Here is a 13,820-nt window from a genome sequence, read left to right on the forward strand (position 1 = left end):
TAAAATCCCCATCACACTAAACCCGTTCTCACTGCGTTCTGAAAAATGTAGTCTTGGTGCAAGAAGTGGTTCACACTATCACTCATCTATCGCGATCCCCCGCTCGCTCCCTACTTGCCGTGCACATTACTATCGTCTGGCAACAAGACTACATGTTTCAGGACGTAGTGAGAACGAGTTCGAGGTGATGGGGGTATACAGAAGCCACTTTTGTGTATTACTTACTGTAGAGAAGACGATCCGTTTTTTGTTTCTCCAACTCCAGATCTTGTGTCCTCTCATTCACGAGCGCTTCCAGATGTCTGGAGTACTTCTCCATGAGTTGCATCATCATGTCGACGGGGCTGAGCTTGTTGGGGTTGATACTGTGTATCGTCGTCTTGATCTGGGAGAAGGTTGGCCGCAGGGTCGGGTTGGTCTGCCAGCATCTTTCGATGAGCTACTTAAAGAGAAAGGAAATTGGAGATAGATGGATTAATTAGAATAGTCTCAAGAAATTATTGTATTTGGTGGTTATAACAAAAAACATCGTTGGAATAGAGCAAAGTAACTTATCTAAATAATAATGACAATATATTGTCATTTATTGTCAACAAAAAACAGTGAATAATTGTTTTCTATAACACTCCTGTTTAAAATTGTTTATCACGGAAGACGCATTGTTGATCAAGCATGTAGCCAATTAAAGAGAAGACAGACAGACAGAGAGACAGACAGAGAGACAGACAGACAGACAGACCGACAGACAGACAGACGGGGGACGGACATTCTTATGAAATTGGGCCAACACACTATGGGCTGTTCGAGTTTCTGTTCCTTTTTTTATTCCTGTTTTTTTTTTACTTTCTTGTTAAAAACATTGTGGGGTGAATCCCACATTCTGTCAAAACACTCTACACGTACAGTTCCTATACCTACAAACCACCCCACAACGTCTGTCTTATTTTAATAGAACGACATTGTTGACTTTTCCCATTTCTTTTCTATCACCCGTTTCTTTATTCTTCTTGTTAAAATCCTTGTGGGGTTAACGCTTCAGTGAAAAAACCTCCGTAAAATACAGTTCCTACCTAAGGGCAGTGTGACTACTTTAGAAGGGCTACATTATGGGCTTTCTTTAGGTCTTGTCTATTATCCCTTTTCTGTAATCTCTCCAGTTAAAAACATTGTGGGGTAATTTAGTTTCTATTTAAAAATCACCACACATCGACTATCTTGTAAAGCACAGACCTTATTGGTATCAGGGCCCAATTTCATAAAGCCTGTAAGCACAAAAAATTGCTGCGCATGAAATTTATTCCTTGATAAAAAACAGGATTACCAACCAAATTTCCATTTGTTGCATACTGCTTGATCCTGGTATTTAGCTGTTGTTTGCTGTAATCCTAAAAATCACGTGGCAATTGGTAATTGGTTGGTAATCCTGTTTTTATCAAGGAAGACATTTCATGCTAAGCATTGTTTTGTGCTTACAGGCTTTATGAAATTGGGCACAGTATGGTAAAGCAAAACAATTTTTCTTTTCATTTGATTAATTGATTTCTAATTTTTTATTTCATTACACTAAAACTTTTGTTTTCTTCATACCTTTTTGTATTCCTCGGGACACGGGCATCTCTCGTCGTCGGGTAAGGCGTCTGAAGAAGTGAGATCGGGAAGAGAAGGGCGCCACCTACCGTCTACATTATCGAGATCTTGCGAGTCGCAAGGTTCGTTTCTCGTGGCAATTTCTACTAAAATGACTGCAAAACTGTACAAGAGGGGAAAATTGGTAGACAATCAAAAGGTAAATTAGTGCTAGGAAATAAAAAAAACACGTCAAATGTAAAAAATAAAGAGGTTAAAGCTTCAATGTTTAAAATATGAACGGTCACATTCCCAATAGGGAATTCCCTTTTTGGAATAAAACAAATACATGTTAACGTGCATTTTATAAAACGGAACCAGACTGTTTTCCCTATTTAAAACCCAGTCTGATGACATTGGTTTGGATGGAAAGGTACAAAGACTGTGCCAAAAATTCACTCGACAAGTATCTGTTTCACTAACAACAACATAAGGCGAATGCAGCCTCAACTAACACCAAACAACGAAAGGCAGTATCTCTGTTCACCCAGTAATGGGAACTGTTTGAGTAATTCCGTTTATTCAGTTCGGGGAATGAGCGGCCGTGTAATCCAGTAATTCGTGCGCGCCTGTTTTTTTTTTCTTCATTGGGAATCAAATACCACATAGCTCGAATCGATTGATGTACGACAAGCAGATGTCAAAATGTCTTAGAAGTTTAAAAGGCAAATTAAACATGGAGAAAAAAAAAGAGAGAGAGAGAGATAGAGTTTTCTTTTTTTTCTTCTTTTTTTAATACATAATAGTGTCAGACGCGCGAAGCAGACAAATGAACACTATAAGTTATTCATTTCGAGTGTGGTCTTGAATGGCTTTAACGACGGCCGATCACATGGCCAATTGCACCGTCACATTATGCCAGATTGCTTGTCAACAACGCGTACAACAACTTCAGCTTTTTAGTGATGCGAATGCACGATTTAGTATCAAATTATAGTCATCAGCATGAAGCTGAAATGACTTCGACCTTTTCATGAACATTTTCTTCACATCTACAAAGCAAAAGGATCACAACAATTTTTAACAGCAGCAGAAACGAAAATGAACATCTCAGACCGAAAGTGTTTATTTCATTGATATTGAAGATGAGCTATTTGCGGCGCGAGTGATCAGCTAAGGTAGGAATTACGGTAGCTTAAAAAGACCATCCACGTTTCTGATGTTCTTTAGCTAATTTCGTAGCTAAAAAAATACAAGTGTAGCTTAAAAGTATTTTTTATATTTGTATTTACATGAACCAGGCTATCATCAGCTCTCATTAAAGGCAGTAGACACTATTGAGCTCAATCGGTCATCGAACTTGCGAGATAATAATGAAAAAAATAAAATACCCTTGTCACACGAAGTTGTGTGCGTTTAGATGGTTGATTTCGAGACTTCAAGTTCTAAATCTAAGGTCTCGAAATCAAATTCGTGGAAAATTACTTCTTTCTCGAAAACTGGCACTTCAGAGGGAGCCGTTTCTCACAATGTTTTATACCATCAACCTCTCCCTATTACTCGTCACCAAGAAAGGTTTTATGCTAATAATTATTTTGAGTAGTTACCAAAAGCGTTTTATCTACGAGTATATTAAATTGTTTGTTTAAGAAGTGTGCCCTTTTTTCCCCCTTTATTTTTTATTTTTTAAACGAGGTCCATTAATTTGATGAAGCGCTTGGTAAGGGTTTACAATGCAGACCCTTTCTCTTAATATTAAATAAGTGTAAAATGTGTTAATCTACGTGCATTACACGGCACATGGGGCACACAGCGTTACGACCCACCCAAGGACGCAACACAAATGGTTGAGCCTCATTTAATGACACTTGTGTCAAGGCCGGGAGCAGAACCCTTGCTCTGGGTCCAATTTCATAGAGCTGCTTAGCACAAAAAAAAAACTGAGCATGAAATGTTTGCCTTGACAAAAACAGGATTACCAACTAATATCCCCGTGAATTTCAGGATAAGCAAACAACTACTGAATACCATTATAACAAAAACAATTTGCAGCAAATAGAAAATTGGTTAGTAATCCTGTTTTTATCAAGGAAGAAATTTCATGCTAAGCAAATTTTTGTGCTTAGCAGCTCTATTAAATTGGGCTCTGCTGATCGGAAACATTGGAGTTTGAGATCGGTGCACTTCACCGCTCAGCCATATTGTTTTAAAGGTACTTGCCACCTTAGGTAAGTGTCAAAGACCAGTTTTCTCACTAAAAAGGCCTAATGGCCTGAAGTCTTTTATTTATTTGAGTGGGAAATTACACCTTTCTCGAAAACTACATTACTTCACAGGGAGTCGTTTCGCACGATGGTTTATACTACCAACACCTCCCCATTTCTCGTTACCAAGTAAGTTTCTATGCTAACAATTATTTTGAGTAATTACCGAGAGTATCCACTTCTTAAAGGTCTTCGACAGGAGAATCACTGGTTCGACATTTGTTTCAGAGCATGTGCTAATATCCCTTTCACTGAAGGGACTGATAAGCAAGTCTGGACGCATAACCTGCACACCAGATATTTCTTAGGCATAACTCAACCAGGAACGCTGTCAACATTACCTATAAACATCTACAGGTGGTGTGAGCGTTAGACTAGGACACTCCAGGATCTCAGGAGGGAGGTAGACTCGCGCCACTCTTGAATTATATGTTTCATCTTCAACGTTCTGGTTCCCGTCAGGTCTTCTGAACGTCGATAAACCGTAATCTGAATGAAAGAAGAAATAATCTAAAGTTGTTCTCACCCAAAGTAAAGATAATTTAACGGCAAGATTCGTGTTGTACTGGTCAATAACAATTATTGTGAATTATCAAAATGTACTATGTTTTACAGCGTATTACTTATTGAAACTAATGCATTGACAAACTTTGCTTTGAAATGTGAAATGTAAAGACAGCAATGAAATAAATATATGATGATGATAATGATGATTCGAGTCTAAGTTGAAAATATCACAGTTGTTCAAAGTGTGTGACTTTCCAGCCAAACAAAACTCCCCAAATGTTGCTAAGTCTTCTTGAGTTTGATGGATTTGGCAACTGGTACTATTTACTGTTCACAATCACCTATCATAATACTCTTCAAGCATGGGTCGAAAGGGATATCAGAAAACAGTTTCCTGAATGTTGAGGTACCAATGTCGCTGTCCATGGGGAATCTATCAATGTGAGATTAATCTTAAAGACAATGGACACTATTAGTAGTCTTCTCACTTGGTGTATCTCAACATATGCATAAAATAACAAACCTGTGAAAATTTGAGCTCAATTGGTCGTCGAAGTTGTGAGAAAATGATGAAAGAAAAAACAGCATTGTTGGACGAATTTGTGTGCTTTCAGATAGAAATAAAAGACTTCTATATAGCTTGAAGTATTTTAATATTTTAGTGAGAAATTAACACTTTCTCAAAGACTACGTTACTTTAGAGGGAGTCGTTTCCCACAATCAACAGCTCTACAATGCCCGTTATACCAAAGTCAGTTTTTAAGTTAATCACTGTTTTTGAGTAATTACCAAACGTGTATCTTCCCTTTAATTAAAAATTCAAACATTTCAATCCCTTTTCCAGACAAACAAAACAACTCCAATGGTGTTGGGTGTCATAAATCAGTGGAGATTTTGTGATGCACTCATTTTTTTTTTTCAATAGATATAGTCCTCGTGAAAGTGTGGGGAAATTACAAGTCCTTAAAGACACTGGACACTAATGGTAATTGTCAAAGACCAGTCTTCTCACAAAGACCAGTCTTCTCAACATATGAATGAAATAACAAACCTGTGAAAATTTGAGCTCAAATGGTCGTCGAAGTTAATAATAAAATAAAAAAAACACCCTTGTCACACGAAATCTAAATCTGAGGTCAAATTCATGGACATTATTTCTTTCTCGAAAACTACGTTATTCAGAGGGAGCCATTTCTCACAATGATTTATACTATTAACAGCTATCCTTTACTTGGTTACCAAGTAAGTTTTTATGCTAAAACATATTTTGAGTAATAACCAATAGTGTCCACTGCATTTAACCTGATTCCTACACAGCAGAAAGTTATTGAGCGTGTTTTCTTTAGCAGCTATTTAAAAAATTGGCACTGGTCATCTTGATGCAGATGGCTGCCTGGTTGAAAGATTTTGTGGTCATTCATCAAGCGACCAAGCGTGGGGTTTATTTCAAATCCAAGGCATGAAAACATCATCACTCAAAATCTTTGAATCGTGAAGACAAATAAATACATAATCCTCGTGTTGTCCTCTGAACAAGACATAGAAGTCCCTACCCCCTTGATCATGACATCTTGCGATTAGTCCAGATCAAGGCTTTAATCCCCTCCGTTTTGAGGATTAGACCACGCCTACAGCGACGAGGGATCAAGTCATTCGAGATATTGATTTGTTTTCTCCAGACATTGAGGGTGGAACTATATCTAAACGGGCAGGCGGATGAACCGCGACTTGACAGCTCCAATCGTCGGTGATTCATCTCCAAATCACGGCGGCCCTGGTCTCCGATGAACCGGCCCATCGCTCGTCGCGAAACACCCATTAATTATCTCGACCTTTTTTTAGATGTGAAAAGAAGTGCTATAAAGAAACCGCGCGGTGTACACACACTGGTCGAATGTCTTAGTGTAGAAATAGATGGCATACCTAACTCGACGGTATTAAGCCGTGTTTAGAGCCCGACATCAAATAACTCACGTGTGCTCATCAATTACTCTCACATCTAGTTTCTATTTTCTTCTTTCTTTAAAGACAAAGTACCTGGCTGGTTATATTGTGAGTGATTAATTTAATCTGAATACTCACTATTTCGCGATAATCAAAAATTAACCAAAGTTAAATTTTGTATACATGTAGTAAGGTTTGCAGTAACACCAAAGGATAATCTCTCAATGAGTTGCAGTGGTTCTGGAAGGAACTGTAGGTTTTAACTCTACGGTTAGATTTGCATAAAGTCTTGCAATGACTTGCTTAAAGTCACAATTTACCGCTTACGTTTGATTTCCTCAGACTTATGCATAGTAACCCCTCATTTAGAAATATGTATGTGTGAATATCGTCTCTTGTGACGTAGCAACTGTAACCTTCAGTCTGAGGAATTCCAGTTCATGAGGTAACTTGTAATCGAGTACGTCATTGCACGTCAGTACTCTCTAAACAAGAGGGACAACTCTTTTTCGAGTGGTCTTCCACTCTTTTATATTGAACTTTGCATATTTTTGAGTGATTTTTGTATCATAACTTGCATATAAAATAACAAACCTGTTAAAATTTAGGCTTAATCGGTCCGCGGAATCGGGAGAAAATTACGGGAAAACCCTCCCTTGTTTCCGCACGTTTCGCCGTGTCACGACATGTGTTTACAATAAATCCCCAATTCTCGACATCGAAAATTGATAATTGTTTTAATATTTCTCAGAAAAATAAAGCGTTTCATTGAATAATATTTTAAGAGAAGTCTTTGTAAATCTGTGAACTTTTTTTTCTGTACAAAGGCTTTAAAACATCTTGGAGATGATATATATTTAGTTCTTACCGGTTATTTTCACCACCCATCTATCGTCTACCACGCAGTTGGATGACTTGAGACGCCCGTGGCAGATTCTATTACTGTGTAATTGATTCATACCCCTCGCTATGTCGCTACAGAATGAAAATCTGGCGGGAAGAAAGTAAAACAAAAAACGGGGCCAAGTGTCAAAATGTTAATAAAATATAGACCTTTATCAAGCTGTCACCATCTTGGTCGTGTTCCCCGTTTCCAACAACAGTAATGAATGCTCAAATTCATTTCGCATGGCACCGGACTATTATTTCGTCCAGCCTGAGTTTGGTTACAATTAGTTGAAAGGGAGTAAAATCAAGATGACCGTACCGTGATGAAGGCTACCCAAAACGAAAAGATAGGCCGAATTGGCGGCTACAGCTATTAGGGTGTTGCCAATGACGTCCTATACTACAACGTTTGATGACGTCACGATTCAGCCGTAGCCGTATAGCCGCCAATTCGGACCGAGCAAACGCACACATTTCATAAAACAGTATGTATACAGCAACATGTGATATACCTAAGGCCACCTATATAAGACATGTATAATAGACAAAGTGACTTATGTTCACAAAAAGAACGACTTTGTACATATTCCAGGGCCTTTCTGGCAGGCAATATACTACGTGGTCATTTGGGAAATTTCTATTTTTTCTGCCATAATTTCAAAGAAATTCAAAGAAATAGCTGATCATGCTTGGATTGTACCCCCTTTCTTCATATCAACAGTTGATACAAAATCAGAGAGTGCAAAGTACCAGACTCAAAGGGCACAAGTGCCTTGACCGAGGCTCAAAGCCACACTCTGCTGATCAGAAACACCAGGGGCCAGTGTCATAGCGCTGCTTATACCGGTAAGCAACTGTTCGTAAGCATAATTATTTCACGGGTTGGAAAGCCAATTAGGCGGACAGCTTGCGCATTCACCATGAATCTACATCGTAACGTCATTCATTTTCATACAGTATAATCACATCGGAAGGTTAGCATGCCTTTCGTGTGCTTACGGATAGCAGTACTATGAAATGGAAATGGCACAGTAAGCACAAAACCGGCTGTTTAGTTAGCAGCTCTTTGAAATTGGCCCATCAGAGCGCGAGTTCGGTGATCTTAACCGGTCGGCCACGACACGCACGAAATGGAATGTGGAATTAAATATTGTAATTGCCAATACTTATTATTACACACTTATTAATACACGATGCCTTTAAAACAAGGCTGGCAAATCCAGGCTATTAAAAAATAATGATGTGGTCACGAGTGTCACATGGATACCACGTGTCAATGTGAGTAACTTATTTTAAACCAACCTGGCCGTGAAACGTATAATAATTGGGTAGTTGGTAAACCACCCCTCCCGCAATTAACATTCTTTATACTCGCTTGACGAACAGTCCACGATGTACTTTTTTTGTCCACTTATCGAATCAAATTAGTCATAAGGAATTTAAACAACAACAACAACGAACATTTTGGGCAGAAATAAAGGCACGGTATACGTACAAATGAATGGTAATACAAACTTAACTTGTAATTGTTATTAAAAGTACGGCATCTTTCGATAGTATAAAGCATTTTGAGAATCATTTCACTTCAAAGGTGGTTTTTTATCCGCAAACATTTGAATCTGATAGAAACGTTACTATCAGAAACGCTTCTCAGACTGAGTATTTCAATATTATAAGTGATTATTTTTAATGCCTGGACATAACCGCTACAGTTTTCGGCAATATCTCAAAAACGCTATCCTCTATACGAAATGTTCACAGGGTATTTTTATTTAAAAAAAATCTTCACTTATAACATTAAAACAACAACACGCTTCCAAATACAAAGGAAGGCCTATACTTCGCCTACAAGTTTTTCTTAACAATACATGTCAAAAGCATAGCAAATAGGAAGTTAAAAAATAGCACCGGATGAACTACATCTACGTCAGTTTTAACGCTGTCATTTCGTGTTGATAATGCGTCACATGCATATCAAGATCAGAGTTGCATTTCTCTATAGGCAGTTGTGACGATAAGTAATGGTGACAGATGCAGTCAACTGCTGGAAAACATTGGGTTTAGATCAAGCATAACTTTGTTTGTTTTAAAGGCGGTGGACACTATTGGTTATTACTCAAAAAAATATGTAGCATAAAAATTTACTTGGTATCAAGCAATGGGGGAGAGGTTGCTAGTATAAAACATTGTGAGAAACGGCTCCCTCTGAAGTGACGTAGTTTTCTAGAAAGAAGTAAGTTTCCACGAATTTGATTTCGAGACCTCAGATTTAGAATTTGAGGTCTCGAAATCAAGCATCTAAAAGCACACAACTTCGTGTGACAAGGGTGTTTTTTCTTTCATTATTTTCTCGCAACTTTGACCACCAATTGAGCTCAAATTTTCACAGGTTTGTTATTTTAGGCGTATGCAATGTCGAGATACACTTAGTGAAACGACTGGTCTTTGACAATTACCATTAGTGTCCAGTGTCTTTAACCATACTATATAAGCAATGTACATGTATAAAACTACAATGTGAACACAAATCTTACTTCAATAGGGGGTCGCAGTGGTCGCGAAAATCCGGAGCGAATACGGTCATGCAGGGAAACAAATCCCCAATAAGGATTTAAAGAGCCGTTGTGGTTTCGACGTTTCGAACAGTATACTCTGCTCGTCTTCAAGAAAAACGAGATTTGTATACTGCGCGTATACTCTGCTCGTTTCTGCTCGTTTCTCCTGAAGATGAGCAGAGTATACTGTTCGAAACGTCGAGACCACACCGGCTCTTTTTAGAGCCAGCATCCCCCCCCAAAAAAATGTACACACAAGTTAACCCGCAAGTTTACCATTTGTTTACAGTTTCTTCATAACTGTTAATATTAAGCAGTTATGAGCAGGCAATTATTGTATAATTGTATATTTCTCTTATTTTTATATGGAGCTGGTCTGCTATTGTAATTGCCTGCAAAGGATGATTAAAGTTTTTTTAATTGAATTGAGTTGAATTGAATTGAATTGAAACTAATAATACAATAATAAGAAAGATTTGAAAGGCTAATTATTACCCCTTTAACTTGCAGCTGATAAGCTGAAATGAGAAGGACTGTGGGGCTAAAATGTGTTCGAGCTGATGGCATGCGAGGTTGCCTAGGGCAGACAGCCACATCAACCCACGAACACGGAGCACAGCTAGAGATCGAAAGTGTTTGGTTTTTCCGGGTGACGGGGAAAAAAATATAATCCAAGAAAAAAAAAAAGAATAATAGAATAAGACAAAAATATTAATTACTTCAGAATAAAAATATGATGATATACCAAATAAAAACAGTTAGTCTGAAATATTCCACTGAATTTGCTTTGTAATTTGTAAACTAAAAACGTCAAATTTAAGGGTTTAATGAAACTCAGCATGTTTTTTCATATGGCTTCTTGTTTAACATTTCGTATTTACAGTGCCCAAAGCGTCTTTTTAGGCTGATTCTGGCGCTACATAAATGCTGTTTATTTATACTAATTTATTTAATTCAGGTGTTATTTTGTCAGGATTCCTAATGGCATAAATGATACCATCATCAAAATCCAAATTCAATTTTGTTTTCATCAAATTCTTTAAAACTAAACACCAATTAAAAAACCCCATAATATTTATTTATAGCTGCAGACAAAGTTTTAAGTTAAATGCCCTTTAAAAACTACGGACATTGTTAGTGCCAGGGGGGCATTAGTAGTTTGCACCTGACCACCTGCAGGCCGGGCACTATGAGGTACACCTGACCACCTTAGGGGCGTGTCGTGCATGCATCCACCGCACTTCCATCGGCCCCCTCTCTCTATGTCACCCCTCTCTCAACAGAAATCTTTGCTACATAAGCACGCCAGGCCAAAATCAATGAAAAGAAAGTATAGTCAAAGAAGAAGATGAAGAAAAGAAAAAAAGTCGCCATGTGAATTCAAAGCCGTCTTGGCCATTGTGTGTGACATGAAATAAATGTCCCTTCTGGGCCCCGGTAATATTTTCTCTGACTCTCCTTCTCTTAAGATAACATGATATCGCCTTCAAAAAGAAGGAAAAAAACCCGTCTGCAATTAGGAATCAAAGAGAGCTTCGGGGAGGAAGAAGAAAAAAAGAAAAGAAAAAAAAAAAGCCCGGAGATGGTGATGCTCTTGCTTCGTGCCCTGACATTCCCAATCCTTGTTAGCCAAGATAACTTAATATCTCACCCAAATACGCGGCTGATGGTACATACTAAACAGCAAGCAATTATAGAATGAGTCTATTTTCTTCCCCTTTTTGTCTTTCGAGCTTTAAATTCTTGAGGTAGTCGCCAAAAGGAACTCAGCAAATACCCCCCGTTCCCTTGGCACTTGATACAAATAACGATACCGTATGTCAAGGCAGGCTTATAACACGTACAAATGAAGGTAATTTCCTCAAACGATAAAGAGACAAATGCGTCTAAAACGTTCATTTCTTACATCCCCGTCAGAGCTGTTATCCCTTTTGGCCCACTGATCTTCAGCACCATGGGTTTATTGATTGCCATTGGGCTCTTTTGCGACATGGTTTTCATTTCAAGGCAAAAATACGTCGTCATGTAACCACCCATCAAGTGCGCTAGAGTCCATTTAGTACGTCTTAATAAAACCCTGCCATTACTTGACAATAGGAATGCTTATCTCAATTATATAATAGTCAGATATACCGAGGACAAATTAGCTGATGATAGCAATTTCATATTCTTCCAGTATGTCTAGAGAGGTGTATTTCACATTTCCCTGGGTGGACCTAATGATAATTTGCAAGGAAGTGGTCAGGGGTGCCATACAATATGAAAACTACACGACAGACTAAAGTGTGTTTGAGTACGAGTCAATGGGGGAATTCCCTTGAGGTAGCGGACCAGTCTATGTTGTAAAACATCCAGCGGATAGACGACCATGCCCTCGAAATTCAAATTATGTTTTTCAAGCGTATCCTCTTATAGAAGTCGGGGAAAATGAAAACATTATTTATCATAATTATGCAGAGTAATTCAACAAACGCTAAATTGGCCAGTTGCTAACCACAATTCTAACGCATTTTCCCGGGCACAGAACATACCCCTTTTCATTAACAAAAGTCCGTCAGCAATAATACGGTTGCTCTGTTGATAAATGGTATTTATCAGTGTTACATTTTGCTTACTACCAAGCATACTTTTTTTCCTCTGAATGGCAGAAAAAAAGTGACAACAAAATAGAAAAATAACAAACTTTTAGCCCGTCCAATCGCTTAAGCCCGATCTCCAGTAACGTTTCGGTAGACGACCTTTGGTTTGAGGTTCAGTGCAATTGTTTTTATCCTGTTAGATATACATGTAGAAATATACAATAAAAATAACTTGTGAAAATTTAATTTCCAAAGGACTTAGCATTTTTGAGATATCATCGAAATCCTCGAGCGGTATGTTCACGCAGGAAGAATAATCCGTAATTGGAATTCAAAATCATGCATGGAAGGTTTCTCAGATAGAACTTTGTTTTGAATCCCTTTCTCTATAACCACATTCCTTGAAGGGAATCATTTCCCAAAATTATCACCAGCTGCAGTGCTCTTCACTTTTATGGTAATTAATATCATGGAGTAATTCGCAAAGGTACACCATTTCTTAAAAAAAAAATTATCATAAAAACTTACTTGGTAACAAGCAATGGAGAGCTGTGGACGGCTCTCTGAAGTAACGTATTTAAAAAAAAGTGATTTCCCACAAATTTGATTTCGAGACCTTAGAATTAGACTTCGAGGTCTCGAAATGAAGCATCTGAAAGCAACCAACTCGTTGTGAAAAGGATGTTTTTTTCCATTCATTGTTATCTCGCCACTTCGACGACCAAGTGAGCTCAAATTTTCACATCAGGTTTGTTATTTTAGGTCTATGCATATGTTGAGATACACCAAGTGAGAAGCCTGGGCTTTTACAATTACCAATAGTGTCCAGTGTCTTTAATGTAATATTTGTTCGTAATTATCTTCCGGTGGAATGCTCTAATGAGAGGTAAGTCGAAAGTGTAGCACGATTGAAATCCAGTGGTCATAAAGTATGAAACAAATTAAGCAATTCTCAACGATAAGGTCTCAATCCTAGTAAACATGCACATAAATCATACACTATTAGACACAATCATATTATTTGGCGAAAGCGAAGCACTTTGAGCACTTGGAGCGACGCTTAATATCAATCATTCGTTAAATTTATAAGGCGCTAATCGAACAGTCGTTGCTCATAATATAGCGCCGAACAGAAGGCTTTTGAAAAAAAGGTGAGATTTAAGCAAAGATTTGAAATTTGCAAATAAGTTTAGATCGCCTGATGTTCTGAGGAAGATAATTCCACATTCTTGGTGCTGCGATATAAAAGGCACGAGCCCGCCCCCCCCCCCAAAAAAAAAACTGTGTTTAGTTCTTTGAATGTGAAACAGTGAAGTTTGGGAACAGGAACGCAAATTTCTGATAGGTTCTTTGATGGACAATAGACATAAACGTTATTCGTTACTTGAATTACACAATGATTTCCCACATTGTTACTAACAGTACTACAATGATATAAAAGTTACCAACAAATATCACATGGCAAGTAGATATACACATGATGTTATCCGCCAACCAAATATACATTGATTTCCGCT

General features: G+C 38.0%; 1 protein-coding gene across 1 annotated transcript in view; it reads right to left on the reverse strand.

Annotated features, from left to right (window-relative positions):
- The window catches only part of LOC117297701 (atrial natriuretic peptide receptor 1-like), a 53,054-nt gene that overhangs the window by 23,741 nt on the left and 15,493 nt on the right, over positions 1-13,820 (reverse strand). Inside the window, exons 6-9 of the mRNA XM_033780848.1 lie at positions 7,150-7,271; positions 4,172-4,319; positions 1,588-1,750; positions 226-439 (exon numbers count right to left, since the gene is read on the reverse strand). Of these exons, the coding sequence (XP_033636739.1) occupies positions 226-439; positions 1,588-1,750; positions 4,172-4,319; positions 7,150-7,271 (647 nt within the window). The remainder of the gene's footprint in view (positions 1-225; positions 440-1,587; positions 1,751-4,171; positions 4,320-7,149; positions 7,272-13,820) is intronic.

Source organism: Asterias rubens, chromosome 12 (assembly GCF_902459465.1).
Source record: "Asterias rubens chromosome 12, eAstRub1.3, whole genome shotgun sequence".
In the NCBI taxonomy this organism is placed as follows: Eukaryota; Metazoa; Echinodermata; class Asteroidea; order Forcipulatida; family Asteriidae; genus Asterias; species Asterias rubens.